Source organism: Pipistrellus kuhlii, unplaced genomic scaffold, assembly GCF_014108245.1.
Source record: "Pipistrellus kuhlii isolate mPipKuh1 unplaced genomic scaffold, mPipKuh1.p scaffold_m20_p_10, whole genome shotgun sequence".
Taxonomy (NCBI): Eukaryota; Metazoa; Chordata; class Mammalia; order Chiroptera; family Vespertilionidae; genus Pipistrellus; species Pipistrellus kuhlii.
The window spans coordinates 50,170,323-50,186,733 of record NW_023425405.1 but is presented as its reverse complement, the minus strand read 5'-3'; the positions used below and the strand labels follow the sequence as shown (position 1 = coordinate 50,186,733).

Sequence of the window (16,411 nt, the reverse complement as noted above, 5' to 3'; positions counted from 1 at the left end):
TCTGAATGCAGATCTGGCCTTTGATGGGGCCCCTGGTGATCAGCCTTTTTATAAAGAGGGAAGTGGGCACTGGGCAGGCAGCAGGAAGGGAGCGTGAGTCTGCCCGCCCTGTTGGTCCACAGCCTGAGGATTCAACCGTTACCCAGAGCCTCTCCATGTGCTCGGGCCCTCCTGCGGGGCTGTGTCTGCTCTGGGGGCCAGGCACCCCGCTGCCCTCCCTGTGGACAGTGAGCACGGCCGGCCCCGCTGCCCTCCCTGTGGACAGTGAGCACGGCCGGGCACCCCGCTGTCCTCCCTGTGGACAGTGAGCACGGCCGGGCACCCCGCTGCCCTCCCTGTGGACAGTGAGCACGGCCGGGCACTCCCCTCCCTGTGGACAGTGAGCACGGCCGGGCACTCCCCTCCCTGTGGACAGTGAGCACGGCCGGGCACTCCCCTCCCTGTGGACAGTGAGCACGGCCGGGCACTCCCCGCTGCCCTCCCTGTGGACAGTGAGCACGGCCGGGCACTCCCCTCCCTGTGGACAGTGAGCACGGCCGGGCACTCCCCGCTGCCCTCCCTGTGGACAGTGAGCACGGCCGGGCACTCCCCGCTGCCCTCCCTGTGGACAGTGAGCACGGCCGGGCACCCCGCTGTCCTCCCTGTGGACAGTGAGCACGGCCGGGCACCCCGCTGTCCTCCCTGTGGACAGTGAGCACGGCCGGGCACCCCGCTGTCCTCCCTGTGGACAGTGAGCACGGCCGGGCACTCCCCTCCCTGTGGACAGTGAGCACGGCCGGGCACCCCGCTGTCCTCCCTGTGGACAGTGAGCACGGCCGGCCCCGCTGCCCTCCCTGTGGACGGTGAGCACGGCCGGGCACCCCGCTGTCCTCCCTGTGGACGGTGAGCACGGCCGGGCACTCCCCTCCCTGTGGACGGTGAGCACGGCCGGCCCCGCTCCCCTCCCTGTGGATGGTGAGCACGGCCGGCCCCGCTGCCCCCCCTGTGGACAGTGAGCAGGGCCGGCCCCGCTGCCCGGGGTGCCGTGGCGTCAGCGCCTCCTTCGGGGCCATGGCTTCCTGGCACAGATGCACCCCAGGAGGTTTGGTCCATTTGGCAGTGCCCAGCTTTGCCTGAGCAAAGGGTGCTTAATGTTCTGTTTAGTCTGTAAAAACCACTTCAGAATTCCAAAGCGAAAGCCATGGCTGTGCCTCATCCTTTCCAGAAGCCTGAGCTTGTAGGAGTTGAGGTTTGCTGAAGATGCTGACTGAACGCCAGGGTTTGCTGTCGGGGCCTCGGGTACCAGGTTACTTCCGTGGTTAGTGGCCCCATGTTAACTGCGTGGCGCAGGCATGTGCGGACGTGTCTGAGATACTCTCCTGTCCCCAGAGTCCTGAGGAGCTGGCCTTGTGCCGACCGTTGAGGTTCTCTCAGGGTCCCTCTGGGATTGAGGGGGGCTGATTATTGGGCCAGACTATCGTGAAGGACCTCAGAGGTTTGCCTTACAAACCAGGTCTTCTCAAGAAATCTCTCTTCTGGAATATTCCTTGTCCAATGCTAACCAGGCTGACGATTCCTGGCCTTTAATCTGTTTGTTAGCATCAGCTACCACCCCGAGCAGAGGGAGCGAGGAGGTGCAGGTACGAGGACACAGTGCCTCCCGGGGGCGCTCTGTGCTGTGTCTGCAGCGATGGGCCCCGGGCCTGTGCCCTCACAGCTGAGCGGCCGGGCTGGTCCGAGGGGCGAGGGAATCCAGGCAAAGGATAAAGGGCGGGCAGTGCCTAGTGTGTTCCTTTTTGTGAAATATTTTCCAGAGATAGAGACCACAGATGTTAAAATCTGTTGAGTTCAGCTTACAGAGTTCCAGGCCTAAATGACCATCCCGTCACTTTTCTGGAAAAAGAGGCTCTGTTCCCAGCAGACGTGTGTGCACGCCTGCCAACCCTCCTCTCCCGCCCCCCGCACTAACTGTCCTGCTGTTTGCTCATGCCAGCCAAAACCCGGGCAGCCGACTTACTGGTGAACCCCCTGGACCCACGGAACGCCGATAAAATTAGAGTTAAAATTGCTGACCTGGGAAATGCTTGTTGGGTGGTAAGTGGAATTTTCTTTGTAAAACATTCTGGTCATGGTCGTGTAGAAGATGCTGTTTTCCTTTTTAACGTGCCCTGGTAATGCGGTGTGTTCCCTTTCAGCACAAACACTTCACGGAGGACATCCAGACGCGGCAGTACCGGTCCATAGAGGTGCTGATCGGCGCGGGGTACAGCACTCCCGCGGACATCTGGAGCACGGCGTGCATGGTAAGGGCGGCGGGCCACTGCCTCCCGAGGAGGCTCATCACCGGGGCCCGTCCCGGCCAAGGTCTCACGGTGCTGCCGTCCGCGGAAGGCTGTCCACTGGGGGCGGGGGAAGGCGAGTTGCTGCCTTAAGTGTCCTCAGAATTGGAAGAACTCTTCTCGGGCATGTGCTGGGCTTGGTCTGGGCTTGGGAGAGAGGTGTGTCCTCTCAAGACCCTGGGCAGCCACCCTGAGAATCAGACCCTCCGCTGTGGTGCCAGTGACTTAGCTAATTCCTCCGGCGGCTGAGAGCCTGCAGGTTGCCTGCGGCTTCATGCTTCACTCACACTGTGGTCCAGCAGATGATTGTCTGCGTGTGGAGGCCCCTGGCAGGCCTTACTGGAGAGGAAGGTCACCCCCTCTACCATGTTTTGTCTCGTATTTTTCTATAAAGTCAGATCTAGAGAGTGCCCTGGCTTCTTGTTTGGGGCTGTCCAGTTGCTTGGAGACAGGCCCCTGGGACCGGACCTCCGTGGAGGACACGGTGATGCTCTCCTTGGGCCTCAGAGTCTCTCTTCTACCTGGTCCGTCCTTTTCCACGGCCGTTTTGGTGCGCCAGGAGTTGAGTGGTGCCTAGCTCTCCCCAGGCTCCTCCAGGCCTCCTTTCTCGTTCCTCACACGTGAATTGATGAACGTGCGCCATCCATAAGCCGGTTTCGGTTCTCTCTTTTGGCCCTCTCCCCTGTTTGCTCAGCACCTTCCTCCTCATGGCTGTGCTGGAGTCATGTGTTGGAAACAGAGTGTGTGTTGATTAGAGTGGCAGTTCATGCTTTCCCTATTTCATCCCCCACCCCCCTTCTCCTCTGATGTTGAAATGCAAAGACATGTGTGCAAAGCTAGGCACGTGTCTCATTCAGAAAATGCTGAATAATTAAATCTACTGTTATTCAAAGGTGAATATAACAGTTGAGTTTGTTGGATTATTTGTCCTTGATGCTCTGGCAAAAGCATTATTAATAGCACTAAAACGATATGAAAAAAAGTAGATGTTAGCAGGTTAGCATGATCTGAGGCAACAGATAAGGCAAACAGAACTGAAACTTTGCCTTTCTGTTCCCATGTGGCTCTGATGGATAATTCCAGATAATTCTGAAAATTGAGTTTCTCAGTAAGTATCAAAAACAAAGCATTGCTGTGACTGGGAATGGAAAAGAGTCTGTGGAAATGCGGTGTTTCCTCTGAAGCTCTAGCCTGCTGGAGAGAGGGATGAGACGCTCTGTGTGGCTCGGGAGGGCTGTGGGGGCGGGGAGGGCTGTGGGGGCGGGACGGGAGAGGGAGGCTCTGAACTGTGGGAGCTGCGTGGGAAGATGTTTCAGGCGGGTGAGGTCAGGCCTCGCTTGTTCCAGCAGCACAGAAAGGGCCACGTCAGGGTCGCCCTGAATAGACTGAGAACTTTTTCAACTCTGATATCCTGAGTTTCTAATTTTGGATGTTAAATGTTGGTGATATAACCAGAAAAATAGGACAAGATCACAGATATGGTTGAATAATGGTGGAGCAGGCAGTACAGGCCAGGCCAGGGTACCTGTCTTCCCTCCGCTGGAGAAGAATGGTGGCCTCGGCCTCAGCCACCGTCTCCTCCAGCAGCTCCCCTGCCCCCTCCTTTCCTTCCCAATAAATTAAAGCACACTCCCTCGGTACCACTTAGGAGGGTTTGAAAATGTTTGCCAACAGGGTGATTTTTCTGGGAGGTGCAGTCTTCGCTCCCCACCCCCACCCCTTGTCCCCGAAGGTCGTGACTGAGACAGGCTCCTGGGACCGGGCTCCCTTTGTTCTAAGTAGAGAACCTGGTAAAGATGAGGCAACGTTTCCACATCCCTACCCTGTTATCACAAGTTTAAAAACATAGCGGTATATTACATCCGTAATTCCAAGCCGAGTGAAGCTCTGGAGAGGAGAAGCCCAGCATCCGCTGGGAGTGAAGCGGCACCAGCCCTGCGGAGGCTGCAGTGGGGATGGCGCTCCTGCGGGCGGAGCCCTCAGAGAGGCAGCACGAGGCCCCGTGGCCGGGGCGTCAGGTGTGAGTGCCTGGGGCCTGTCGCGCTGTGCAGGTCGAGGTACGGCTCCTCCGTCTGGTCAGAGCCCTGCACAGCCTCGGATCCCATGGCGAGTCTGAGTCTGTGCAGCGGGCACTTGCCTTGGAGCTCCCATCTGCCTTGGGTCTTTCCTGTGAGGGCTCTACGGTTCCCTCTGGGCTTGTACGGTATTGAACTGCTTGTGTCCCAGTCTTCCCCAGGTAAGGCCATTCAGTGTGAAATCCAGTTGTTTCTCTTGGGACTTGAAGCCAAAGGAGAGGTTTTGTGCCCTGACCTGGGGTTGGGTTGTTTACTGGCTGGAGAGGAGAGGCCCTGTCCTCGGGCTGCAGCCCTGGGGCAGCTCGGACTTCATTCAGCAGAGCAATAGTAGTTGCTGTCTTTATATATATTATTACCACATTATTAAACTCCTAGTCCTGAGGTTGTGTGTGTGTGGTGGAAATGGGAACAGGTGGCCTCCTCCACACAGGTGTGCGAAGGACAGACGGTGGCCACCAGGCAGCCAGCTCTTCTTGTCCTCCGCGGAGGGCTGCATGGGGATTAGGTTCCTCCCGGCGCCCAGACACAGGGCAGAGGGCTTCTTAGTGCTAGGCGTTCCTTTGGTTGAGCCAGACATGAATGACATGACGAGGAGATGCTGAAAACAGCCCCCTTAGTCACTAGGACAGGAAGGTCTTTGCTTCAGGAGATGACGGCATCCAGGGCCCAGGTTAGCCTGCTGGTTGAGGGCAGGCTCTGGAGGCAGAGACCTCGGCCTGGTCCAAGTCCTCCTCCAGCCACTGGAGGCCAAGCACGGGTCCTGGCCGGCCCTCCGCACCGCGTGTGGGTGCGAGGCCATGTCTGTCCGCGTCCGCTGAGTAAGGCCAGTGCGTTGCCCTCCGTCTTCCAGCAAAGGAGACGTAAGGTTACTTATGGAGCTCCACCGTTTTTGGGAGGGAGAAAAACAGGGTGTTGAGGCCTTTTAGAGGCTTTTGGTCCGATTGAGATCCTTATGAAATGTAGGTCTCTTTTACACGGAGGAAAGCTTGGGGCCAGTCTCTGAAGTGCTTAGTCTGTCATCTGTTGTGTTCTAGGCGTTTGAGCTGGCGACGGGAGATTATTTGTTTGAACCGCATTCTGGAGAGGACTATTCCAGAGACGAAGGTGAGTATTGCTGCCTGCCCATGCCTTCGTGTGGGGCTCCTGCCCGAGGGTCCTGAAGTTTTGGAGAGTACTGTATCTTGTTCTGAAATAGAGCTATGTACTGGTTTTTGAACACCAAGTTCAGATGATTTATTTATTTATTTTTTTAGCTTAAGCAGCCCCTTCAGTGTTAGGGAATGGGCAGAGCTCCCGGAGAGCCCTCCCTCCTGCTGCCCACAGGCCCCGGCCCAGCGGCCAGACGAGGACAGCTGTACACAGCCCGGGCCTCTGTGTTCCTTTTGCCCACTGATCCGCTGCTCGTTTTCCTCTCCTGTGTGGGGCCGAGCTGAAACCCAGGGGATTTGTCTTGAATCCCATCTGTGACCTGGCCATCTCTATGCTGAGTTGCTTGCGATGCGGGGTGGCCTGGGATGTGCTGATACCCATCACTGTTAATGCTCCCGATGGGGCCTGAGGCCCCTGCATGGGTGTGCTGCAAACATTGTTGATTTGAATCTATTTCTGAGTTTTTACTAATTTCAGTTTTCTCCCTCTTTTACCCCCTCCTTCCTTGTGCCTGCCCATTCCCGTACCCTTTTTTCTCTCCTTTGCAGACCACATAGCCCACATCATAGAGCTGCTGGGCGGTATCCCAAGGCACTTTGCTCTGTCTGGAAAATACTCGCGGGAATTCTTCAATCGCAGAGGTAGTACCTCTTCTTTCCAAAGCGCCACGATGCAGACAGAAACGGAATGGCAGCTCCTGGTTTCAGCCTTCATGGTGACACGGGCATTTCTCCTAAATTTAGAACGCAGCCGGCAGGATTCGGTGCCGGTTTAAAAGCTGAGGGTGAAACTACACGTGGCCCAGTACTCGCCACCTGTGCGCCAGCTCCTCTGAGGGCCCTGGGCGGGGCCGCCCGGCCGCACAGCGGAGCCAGAGCTTTGGCCGCCCAGGTGCTCGGTTTCTGTCTGCGGCAGTGGCTGTGTCTGCATGCTGTGTGCTGATTAAACTGTCCTGTGTTTCTGTTTTGCTGGTAATGTTTCCCAATGCAGATCACATAGCATTGATCATTGAACTGCTGGGGGAAAATCCCTCGAAAATTCGCTATGTTGGGGATATACTCCAAGGAATTTTTCACCAGAAAAGGTAACGGTACTTATGCAACCCTAATTTCAGCAAAACCCTCTTCCAAGAGGAGAAATTATGCTTTTGCATTTGGGCATTGGAGAAAAACCTGGACTTTCACAGCTGGGGTATTCTGCTGAAGAAAGCTCCCAAGAAATAAACTTGAGTGAGCCATCTGAGCCTGTGGAGTAAGAATTTTGTAAGGGACAGCCTTCCTAAAATCTTTTGTCTCCTGCACACCTCTTCTCCTGCTCTGAGTACCGATCTGTGTACTAAAGTATTTATAAGAGGAGTTAGAAACCAGCTAAGCTTACCTTTATGTTTTTGTGCTGTGCATAGAGCAGCAGCAGCCCAGATCCTTGCCTTAGTGACCCCCACTGCCGTCCTCTGACCTGTGTGAGGTGTCTGTGCAGTGACATCCATTGAGCTCAATTTCTGCAAATCTGCTCCTGTTCTCTCCCATTGCAGGACCTCACATTATATTATAAGTGACTTTACTTTAATATTATTGTTCTTATTGATCCTTCCTTGGCATGGCCTTGAACAGCTGTTTCTTTGCCCGATATAGTCAGTCCCCTTATTAGTGATCTATTTTAAAAAAAAACACCAAGGTATTATTTTTAAAGAGCCCCTCCCCAGTGCTATAGTCTTTTGTGTGAGTATAGTTAGTCCTCTTAATTTATGATTTTTCAGCTTAATTTTTTTATTGTTGTTAGAACCTTTAAAATTGGTATGACCAGAACATGGAGTTACAGAAATCCCTGAAAATCCCAGATACTCTCTGTCCCCTGCCCTAACCTGACTTTTGTACCAATTTAACATTTTATTTTCCCATGAGATAAAGGAATTCTTGTAGAGTAGTTACCCCTATTTTTTGTTGTTAATTCTCACCCAAGGATATTTTCCCATTGTGTTTTAGAGAGAGAGTGGAAGGGAAGGGAGAGACAGAGAGAGAAACATTGATGTGAGAGAGGCACACTGATTGGTTGCCTCCCACAAGAGCCCTGATCAGGGCCGGGGATCAGGGATTGAGCCTGCAACCAAGGTACATGTCCTTGACTGGAATCGAACCTGGGATCCTTCAGTTCGCAGGCTGACGCTCTATCCGCCGAGCCAAAGTGGCCAGGCTAGGGTAGTTATCCTTTATTATGCACTTGGGTGATGTTCAGCTCACCATCCTGTTTTGTCCTGTAGGTTTTATTTCCCTGTTAAATACACAGGAAAGCCGAGAACTGACCGTGGGAAGATGTTCACCTGCTCCACTTCCTGGAGCACATTAACCACAGCCAAGCTTTTCTGGGACCACCCAGTGGGCAACCTGTGATATGTGAAACTGGATGCTGTTATTTTTTTACTTCCTTTTTAAGGCTTACCACAGGAGCAAGAATTGTCAGGGAATACGGTTTATCAGACATCCGGTATTCATTTTGGTTCTGAGACTCTGGTCTTCGAGTCTGGGCCACAGGAGCGAGAGAGAAAGTTCCCCTTCCCACCCGCAGGCTCCCACCCAGGCCTCTGAGCAGCCGGAGGCCGCCTGTGCTCCGGGCGGTGCTGCCCTGAGGTGCCCGCCTGTCAGCTCTGCCGCAGGCTGTGTCCTGGCGGAGCAGCCCAGCAGTGCTGCGGGCCTGACCCTCTCACCATGTGGGCTGCCTTCTGAGGGTAGGCTGAGGAGTCTGCCCTTTCCTGCCTGTGCACAGACAGCTGGAGAGTTCTCCCTTGTCAGCGTATGCGGGCTTGCATATACGGTTCTTTTTGAGGTGCCTGTTTAAAGGTGACCTGCAGAGTTGAAATGCATTTAGCGTTCTTGGTGTAAAAACTCATGCTTGCCCCAGGTTTTGTCTTCATAGTCCCCATATGTGGTGTAAAACTCATAATTCTGGAATATTATAATTTTATGGACAGAATAATTTATTCCCCTTCACAAATCACTTAATATTTAGGAGACATAATGGAAGTACTTCACTTTTTCCCCCTGAAAAGTAACCTGGTAATCTGGGACTGGCAGATAGAGTCCCAGTCCCAAAGCCTGCGCTCCGGAGGAGCCCTCCCTGTCAGCGTGACTGGCCTGGCTGGTGAGGCAGCCGGGGGCAGGGTGCTCCTCTAGTAAGTAGCCTCGCTGGTCTCCTGTTTGCACACACATGTGTGAGAGCTGCTGCTGATAGGAAGGGAGAAAGGCTTAAAAATGAAGAGTATCACCATGAAGTGTCATGAAGTGCCTACTGGCAAAATTTGTTTCAGCAAAATGTATCTTGGTATATTTTCCTAAGAGAAAAAACTGTCAAGGCAAAACAAAAAAAATGCTGTAACTTGTGTAGGAGCCACTTACATCTTATTTTATTTTTACAGTAAGTGGTGGCGGTGCAGGTGCTGTTTCTTGTGTGGTGTTTGCAGGGCTGGAGGGAAAGGGGGGCCTGACTACTCCGATGAGCCTGTACTCATCATTTCTGCCACGGGTAGATCTCCACGTTTGGGAGCTGAGGGTTTGTTTTAACCTTTGTCAGCTAGTGAAATGACAGCATTTCTTATCATTGAGTTAAATGTAAGAATGTGTCATGTAATCATAGGGCATGGGCGAGTTTATTTCATACTTTTGTTATTGTAGTTTTTTGCATCATGTATTTTTTCCCACCTATCCACATAATCCACATATTCTTTTTAGAGGCAATTCGGTATTCTGTTATATTGCAATATTATTCTGTCTTCACTGCCTACTGGTGTTTAGGACTATTCTGAATATTTTCCCGTTATAGGCAGCATATTTGCACATACAGTTTTTTATGTGCGATTTACCTGGTCATGTTAGATATTTTAGGCTGTTTGGGAATATTATTTTATTAGTTTGTGATAACTATTAATAGTTAGGACTGAATAGCTTTCACAGCCTTTAAGCACTGAATTGTTTTCATCACTGTTACGCAGACTTTAAGTCATCTTTGGGATAATCCATATTTTCACTAAAGAGTGTATTTACTTTCATGTCTCTTGATGGGTTTTTGTTCCTATAAAAACTGGGATCCTGGGACTACATGTCTCGGTTGTTCCAGGCAGACACTGCCTCTGGGTAGTTTTATTCATTCCCAAACCTGGAAAGTGTTTCTTCTAAGTCAGAATAGATGAGTGTAAATGGAGTCTGTGTGTGTGTGTGTGTGTGTGTGTGTGTGTGTGTGTGTGTCCCCGTTACCAGAGAGCTTGTCTTAGCCTGTTATGTGTGAACTTTCTCCCCTTGCTTGGATATGATCAGCATTCACTATAAAATCAATAGAGCTGCATTATGGAAAATACAAGAAAAAAATCTTATTACAGTGCTGTGTGTGTGTGGAGGGGCACCTGTTTTATATCTTTTTTTTTTTAATATATTAAAAAATAATAATACTGGGGATGTGCCTGCAACCAGGTTACATGCCCTTGACCGGAATCGAACCTGCAACCTTTCAGTTCGCAGGCCCACACTCTATCCACTGAGCCAAACCGGTTTCGGCGTGTTTTATATCTTTATGGGCATTTTGAAGATCACTCTTGTGATCAACATGTAAAACATAGTTTTCACATTCATTCTTTTACTACCAACATTTTACCATATAATTCCATGTTATTAAGTAGTATTAAATAATATTCATCAAGTAGGTATACCACAGTTATTGTCTTTAAACACTATTCTCCTATTACTGACCATTTGAAATATTGCAAGTATATATACTTTTGCAGTTTGCATATTTGGGAGGTGTGTGTGCCAGGGTTTATTTTCTTATGCTGGTCCCTAAAACTGGAATTTTGGTTTGAGGGAGATGAACATTCATGATTGCTCAGACTTTGTCTGAGGGTGGCAGGTCCACTTCCCCATATCAATAGACCTGTCCTGCAGACTGGAAGCTTTTCTCCGTCCACAGTCCTCACGAAAGAGCCAGAAGCTGTAATAACAGGTTTTTAAAATATATGTTTTTTTATTGAATTGAAGGAGGAAGGGAGAGGGAAAGGGAAACATCAGTGATGAGAGCAAATCATTGATTGGCTACCTCCTGCATGTGCCCCGACAGGGAATCAAACTGTGACCTCCTGGTTCATAGGTTGACACTCAGCCACTGAGCCATGCCGGCTGTGCTAAATGTTTTTATTCAGAATTCTGTGCACATCGTGATTACAACTCTGTAGATATAGCAGCTCATAACAATGTACATAGAAAGAGTATAGACTCGAAGAAAAGATCCCAGTGGTGGGATTACAGTCACTTCTGTGTTTATAATTTTTAAAAATATATTGATTTTTAAAAATTTTTTAAATTTTTTATTTTTACAGAGCAGAAAGGAGAGTTATAGAGAATTAGAAACATTGATGAGACAGAAACAACAATCAGCTGCCTCCTGCACAACCCCTACTGGGGATGTGCCCACAACCAAGGTGTACATGCCCTTAACTGGAATCGAACAGTCCGCAGGCTGATGCTCCATCCTCTGAGCCAAACCAGTTAGGGCTGTGTTTATAATTTTTTGAGATGTTCTTTTATTTTCTTTATGGTTAAAGAAAGAGGAAGAGCATATCTAAATTGAGTTGAATAAGTGGGTGAAACAGAAAGCCTTCTAAGCACAAAACTGGATGTCTGTTAATGCATATCATGATAAAATTCCCCGCGTTGGTTAAACTGTGAAAGGGGAGAAATTGGCCCTGGCATGAGGCGTGCCCATAGGGTGCCCGCAGGACTCTGGCTTGCCGTGGGCCCGAGAGGGTGTGGGGTGGAGGGCAGCTGGTCTGTATGCCCCGTGGAGGCCTCTCTGGGCAGGGGTGGCTGTGTATGAAGATTTCTAACAGGTAGAGAAAACGAGTTAATCATAATGAAAGTTTTCCTAGGGCTTAAAGATCACTTTTTCTCCTATCAGGAAAAGTGTTTACAGTTACTGCCCATTTACTAGCTTATTAGTCATTCTGTTATGTCCATCGGGCTGCCTGGGTTTATACCGCAGCCAGCACAGTTTGAAAAGAATAACTTCAAGGTTTGTAAATGGATGCCCTGATGTCTTAGATTTTACAACGAGTGTGTAGAAAGGAATGGTATTTGATACAGGTTGGCATCTGGAGCTGTGCTGCCTCATAGACTAGCCACAAGCTACTTACATTTAAACACATTAAAGCTGGAATGCCTTAGCAACACTGACCACATTTCAAGTGCTCGGTAGCCACAGCCAGCCTGCATTGTCCACTGGAGTGCAGATGGAGTGCACCGCTCCCATTGGATAGCACTGTTCCAAAGGGAAGGATGCGAAATAGCGGCCCATGGAGTTTAAATAGCATGATCTTAAAGCTTTTTCTAAGCAAAGTTGCAAAAAAATACCAAATGGGAGTGGGAGTGTCTCCGTCGGTTTTGCAAATGGAAACCTCTTGGGCGTGCTCATCAGGCCCTCCTCATTTAAAAAAACCTAGAGTCCACGTGAGCGAACTGGTCACTGTTAAGTTAATGCCTGTTTACATTGGCCAGGCTTACTTGTAGATGACACGCTCAGGTACACGTAATGATCATTCTTGAGGAGAAAAGCTGGCCTCTTCGTTGTTGCATAGCGTTAAGCAGGTAGGTGTCTGCTTCATAGGAAGAACCCGCCTAGACCAACGGTAGGAAGTGCACGCTGGGAGCTCTCCTGACATGTCCGTTTCCCCTGCAGGAGAACTGCGGCACATCACCAAGCTGAAGCCCTGGAGCCTCTTCGATGTCCTGGTGGAAAAGTATGGGTGGCCCCATGAAGATGCTGCACAGTTTACAGATTTCCTGATTCCGATGTTAGAAATGGTTCCAGAAAAACGAGCCTCAGCTGGCGAATGCCTTCGGCATCCTTGGCTGAATTCTTAGCAGATTCTACAAATATAGCATTCTGAGCTAGCAAGTGTTTTCCAGTACATTGGACCTAAACGGTGACTTTCATTCTTTTAACAGGATTACAAGTGAGCTGGCTTCATCTTCAGACCTTTATTTTGCTTTGAGGTACTGTTGTTTGACCTTTTGCTTTTGTGCACTGTGATCCTGAGGAAGGGTAGTCTTTTATCTTCAGCTTAGTAGCTTACTGACCCACTTTCTTCTGGAAACAATACCATGTCTCTAAGCATTCTTTTTTGTGTGACATTCAAATGTCAGTTTGTTTTTTTGAAAGAAAAATACTTTCCCCCCTTGTGTTTTGGCAGGTTTTGTAACTATTTATGAAGAAATATTTTAGCTGAATACTATATAATTTACAATCTTAAGAAATTATCAAGTTGGAACCAAGAAATAGCAAGGAAATGTACAATTTTATCTTCTGGCAAAGGGACTCATTCCTGTATTATAGTGTATGTAAATGCACCCTGTAAATGTTAATTTCCATTAAACATAGGATGGGAACTCCAGTTTCAGAAAAGTTACCAGGTCTTGAGTGCTTTGTAGTCTAAGTTGCATGCAGTGGACTTAGCTCCAGGGAGTTGTACAAACTTCATTCCATAACAGTCCTTTTTCTGTGGATTTTAAACAGAGTAGCTCTGGGTTATGTCATTCCCTATATGGCACCTAAAGAGAGAAAAAACATACTTCCCATTCTAAAGTACGTTTTATAGTTTAGCATTCCTTTTTCTATTTTTGCATATTTTAAAAGCACTTTTAAGAAAAAAGCAGCAATTTCCCTTTTAAAATGTGATGGCCTGGTACCATGTGGTGTTGCCTCCTCCAAACACTGTAAGTGAAAGTCTACGTAGATAAACTGGACAGAGAAACATGTTCAGTGTGTGAAATGAAAAATATATATTTTTGGAAAATCTCGCTCGTGTGTGTCTAGAACCAAGGTATGGCATATGCAATCTGCAGTGTAATGGGCGGAATACGAACAACTCAGAGGTAACAGTGATCACATTCATTCTGTAGGCATTTTTTATGTGTGACTACAAGTTTTACTAGTTTCACTGTCTTTTTGTGCATTGAAGTTGAGAAAATGATTTTCCCTTTGCAGGTTGCACACAGTTTTGTTTATAATTTCCTTAAAATTATAGAATTCAGGACACAAACCATAGTAGGCAATACAATTTTAGGATGTAATATATGAGGTCTATTTAGCCTCTTTTAGAAGTCAGTGGATTGAATGCCAGTTTTTTTTTTTTAAATTTTACATTTAAGGTGCCTCCTTTTTCTTGACTTTGTCTATTAACATTTATCCATATGCCTTTGCAATAACTAGATTGTGAAAAGAGAACAAGTGTTGTAACAATAATCCATTGTTTGAGGTGCTTGCAGTTGTTTTAAAAATTAAAGTGTTTTTGGGTTTTTCCCCCCCCAGACAACGCCTTGGTCATTGGCCTATATTTGAATCCGTAGAATGAACAAACATTTGCTATCCTTTTAGTGTAGTGTACCCAAAACTAAAGTAAATATCAGCATTCCTATTGTAGGAAATGTAGTTCTATAACATGAATTAAGGTTTTATACAAGGAAGTAATTCATTGTTTTGTAAGGGTACAGGATATGGATTTAGAGAAGATGCTGCAGTAAGGATTTAATACCTAGGGTCTCAATGATCCCTTTTCATTTATGTTTAATGAAAAACATTACTTATACTTTGAGTATTAAAAATTCTTTTTTTCAACAGTGTTCACTGTGAGGGAACAATACATATAATCCTCTTTGGAGTGAGCATTAGATCACCTATTACTGTGAGGTGGAACATCCTGTTCATTTATGAAATGTGCTTGTATGTTTTTCTAATGAGGCTATATGTTATCAGACAGGTTCTATGACAGATGGTGGCTATAGACCAGTGATGCTATCCAACATTTCCATAGGAACCATATTTTTTTCAGGGCTGTAGCACTCTTGAATGAAATTTATCTAATGCAATTTTGGCTGTTAGAAAATTTAACTAGTTTATGAATTTTGGAAGGATCTGTTCCTCATGATAAAATAGTCCACCTAGTTTACAATGTAAAAAACAATTATTCTTGCCCTGGCCTGGTGGCTCAGTTGATTGGAGCATTGTCCTGTACACCAAAAGGTTGCAGGTTTGATTCCTAGTCAGGGCACATACCTAGGTGGGGGGTGTGACCCTCAGTCAGGAAGTAATAAATGGATATTTCTCTCTCTCCCTTCCTTCCCCTCTCTCTGAAATCAGTGGAAACACATCTTCAAGTCAAGATTTTTTAAAAATGAACAATTGCTCTATAAAGAATATATGTTTGAATTAGGTATAGCGTGATTTTAGCAGATTCTTAGTGACTTAATGATAATGCATATAAAGCTAACGAACTGCCGGTAACACAAAACACTATAGCCAGTGATTTTAGTCGAATGTTCTATCTTTTCCTCTAGTCCATGTAAAGTCTTCACGGAAAAATGACAAGCAGTGGATTATAGCAGATTCAGAAGCTGGCTGTCTGGAAATTAGAACTTCCCCAAGGCAGAGAAAAGGTCAATATAAGAGCTTCAAAGAAAGCATACATTTTTAAAGGTGAAAACTGATTCACTAATTTGCTTCTTCCTGTTCCTGGATCATCTGTATCTATTGATAGTTAACATAACTATTGTTTTCTGCTGGGGTAGAGAGCTTTAGTTTTTATCTATAATTGAAATTAATTCCTAAATTCCACCTTTTTCTTCCATTAATATTTTTAACTTTAATGAAATTCTGGTAAATTATTTTGAGAGTGTATGCATCCTTCATTATCAAATCAAATAACTATATAAGATTCTGCAATTAACAGAAAAGGTTCTATATACATTATTAGGCAATCCATGAGGAATTAAAAATCCTTTAAAGAGATGAAAATGTTTCACTATGCTTAGTTAACTTTGTCCTAGTGTTTGAAAACTGTCGGGTTGGATAATGTGAAAGCCATTTCTTCTTGGACAAGTGTTTCTTTTGGCAAAGTAGAATTTTGTTCAATAAAGGCAAGGGTGATAAAGTTGACCCAGTTCTCCTAAAGCTTGAAGCTGATTAGGATTGATCTATCATTAGCTATTTTCAAAAGGAAATGGAAATTAAAAGTGTATAACATGACTTCTACAGTATTGCCAAATCTTAGTCATTTTAGTCTGTTTATGTTTTTCTTCAATGCACAGAATTTGTAAACTGTGCCAAATTATGTCAAGTAATTGGATGATGAAAGAAGTCTTGACAAATAGTCATTACTTTTGGTTGTACTTAATTAATTCCCTGAAAGGTAGAGAACAAAAGAATAAGCATTTTTTATTTTTTCAAAATAACTAGCATTTTATATTTTTGCAGTAAAACGATCACTTTGAGAGAACTAAGAATAATGTCTTTTTCCTTTAAATTTTGTATATACAAAAAAATTTTAATCCTATTTTCTAAAATTCCAAAACAAGACAGTAAATGTTAAATTAAGGGTTTCAAACAATTCTGATTAATCAACAGGACATTTTAGACTTGTTTTAAAATGTACAAATTAGATGTTCCTGTGTGTTTAGGCAAATACACAATATTGTGAAACAGTTGTAAATTATAGTGAAGTAGAAGCCTGGTGCACGACATTCGCGCACTGGGGAAGCAGCGCTCCCTTAGTGGGAACACACTTACCACCAGGGGACAGCTCTTGCATTGAGTGTCTGCCACCTGGTGGTCAGTGAGTGTCATAGCGACTGGTCATTCCAACATTTGGTTGATTCGCATATTAGCCTTATAGGATAACAGTATCTGTGCAATGGTATTCGCGCACTGGGGAAGTGTTAACTGCAGAATCTTATATAGTTATTTGATTTGATAACGAGGGCGCGTGTCCCCTCATGTCCCAGACTTTGAGGGCACGTGTCCCTTAGTCCCGGGCCTGCGTCCTCATAGTCTGGGACCCCT

The 16,411-nt window shown here is 46.9% G+C and overlaps 1 protein-coding gene across 8 annotated transcripts in view; it reads left to right on the top strand.

Moving 5' to 3' along the window:
• The window catches only part of SRPK2 (SRSF protein kinase 2), a 172,997-nt gene extending 156,878 nt beyond the window's left edge, over positions 1 to 16,119 (top strand). For 5 of the 8 annotated variants that reach the window (XM_036429673.2, XM_036429676.2, XM_036429677.2 and 2 more), the window contains 5 exons: positions 1,973 to 2,073; positions 2,175 to 2,282; positions 5,428 to 5,497; positions 6,091 to 6,183; positions 12,254 to 13,886. In XM_036429673.2, the coding sequence (XP_036285566.1) occupies positions 1,973 to 2,073; positions 2,175 to 2,282; positions 5,428 to 5,497; positions 6,091 to 6,183; positions 12,254 to 12,438 (557 nt within the window). In that variant the 3' untranslated portion in view covers positions 12,439 to 13,886. Of the gene's footprint in view, positions 1 to 1,972; positions 2,074 to 2,174; positions 2,283 to 5,427; positions 5,498 to 6,090; positions 6,184 to 12,253; positions 13,887 to 14,910 lie in introns of those variants that run through there. The other 3 variants (XR_004986575.2, XR_004986574.2, XM_036429678.2) reach the window with 3 other exon arrangements.
• Positions 16,120 to 16,411: the final 292 nt, after the last annotated feature.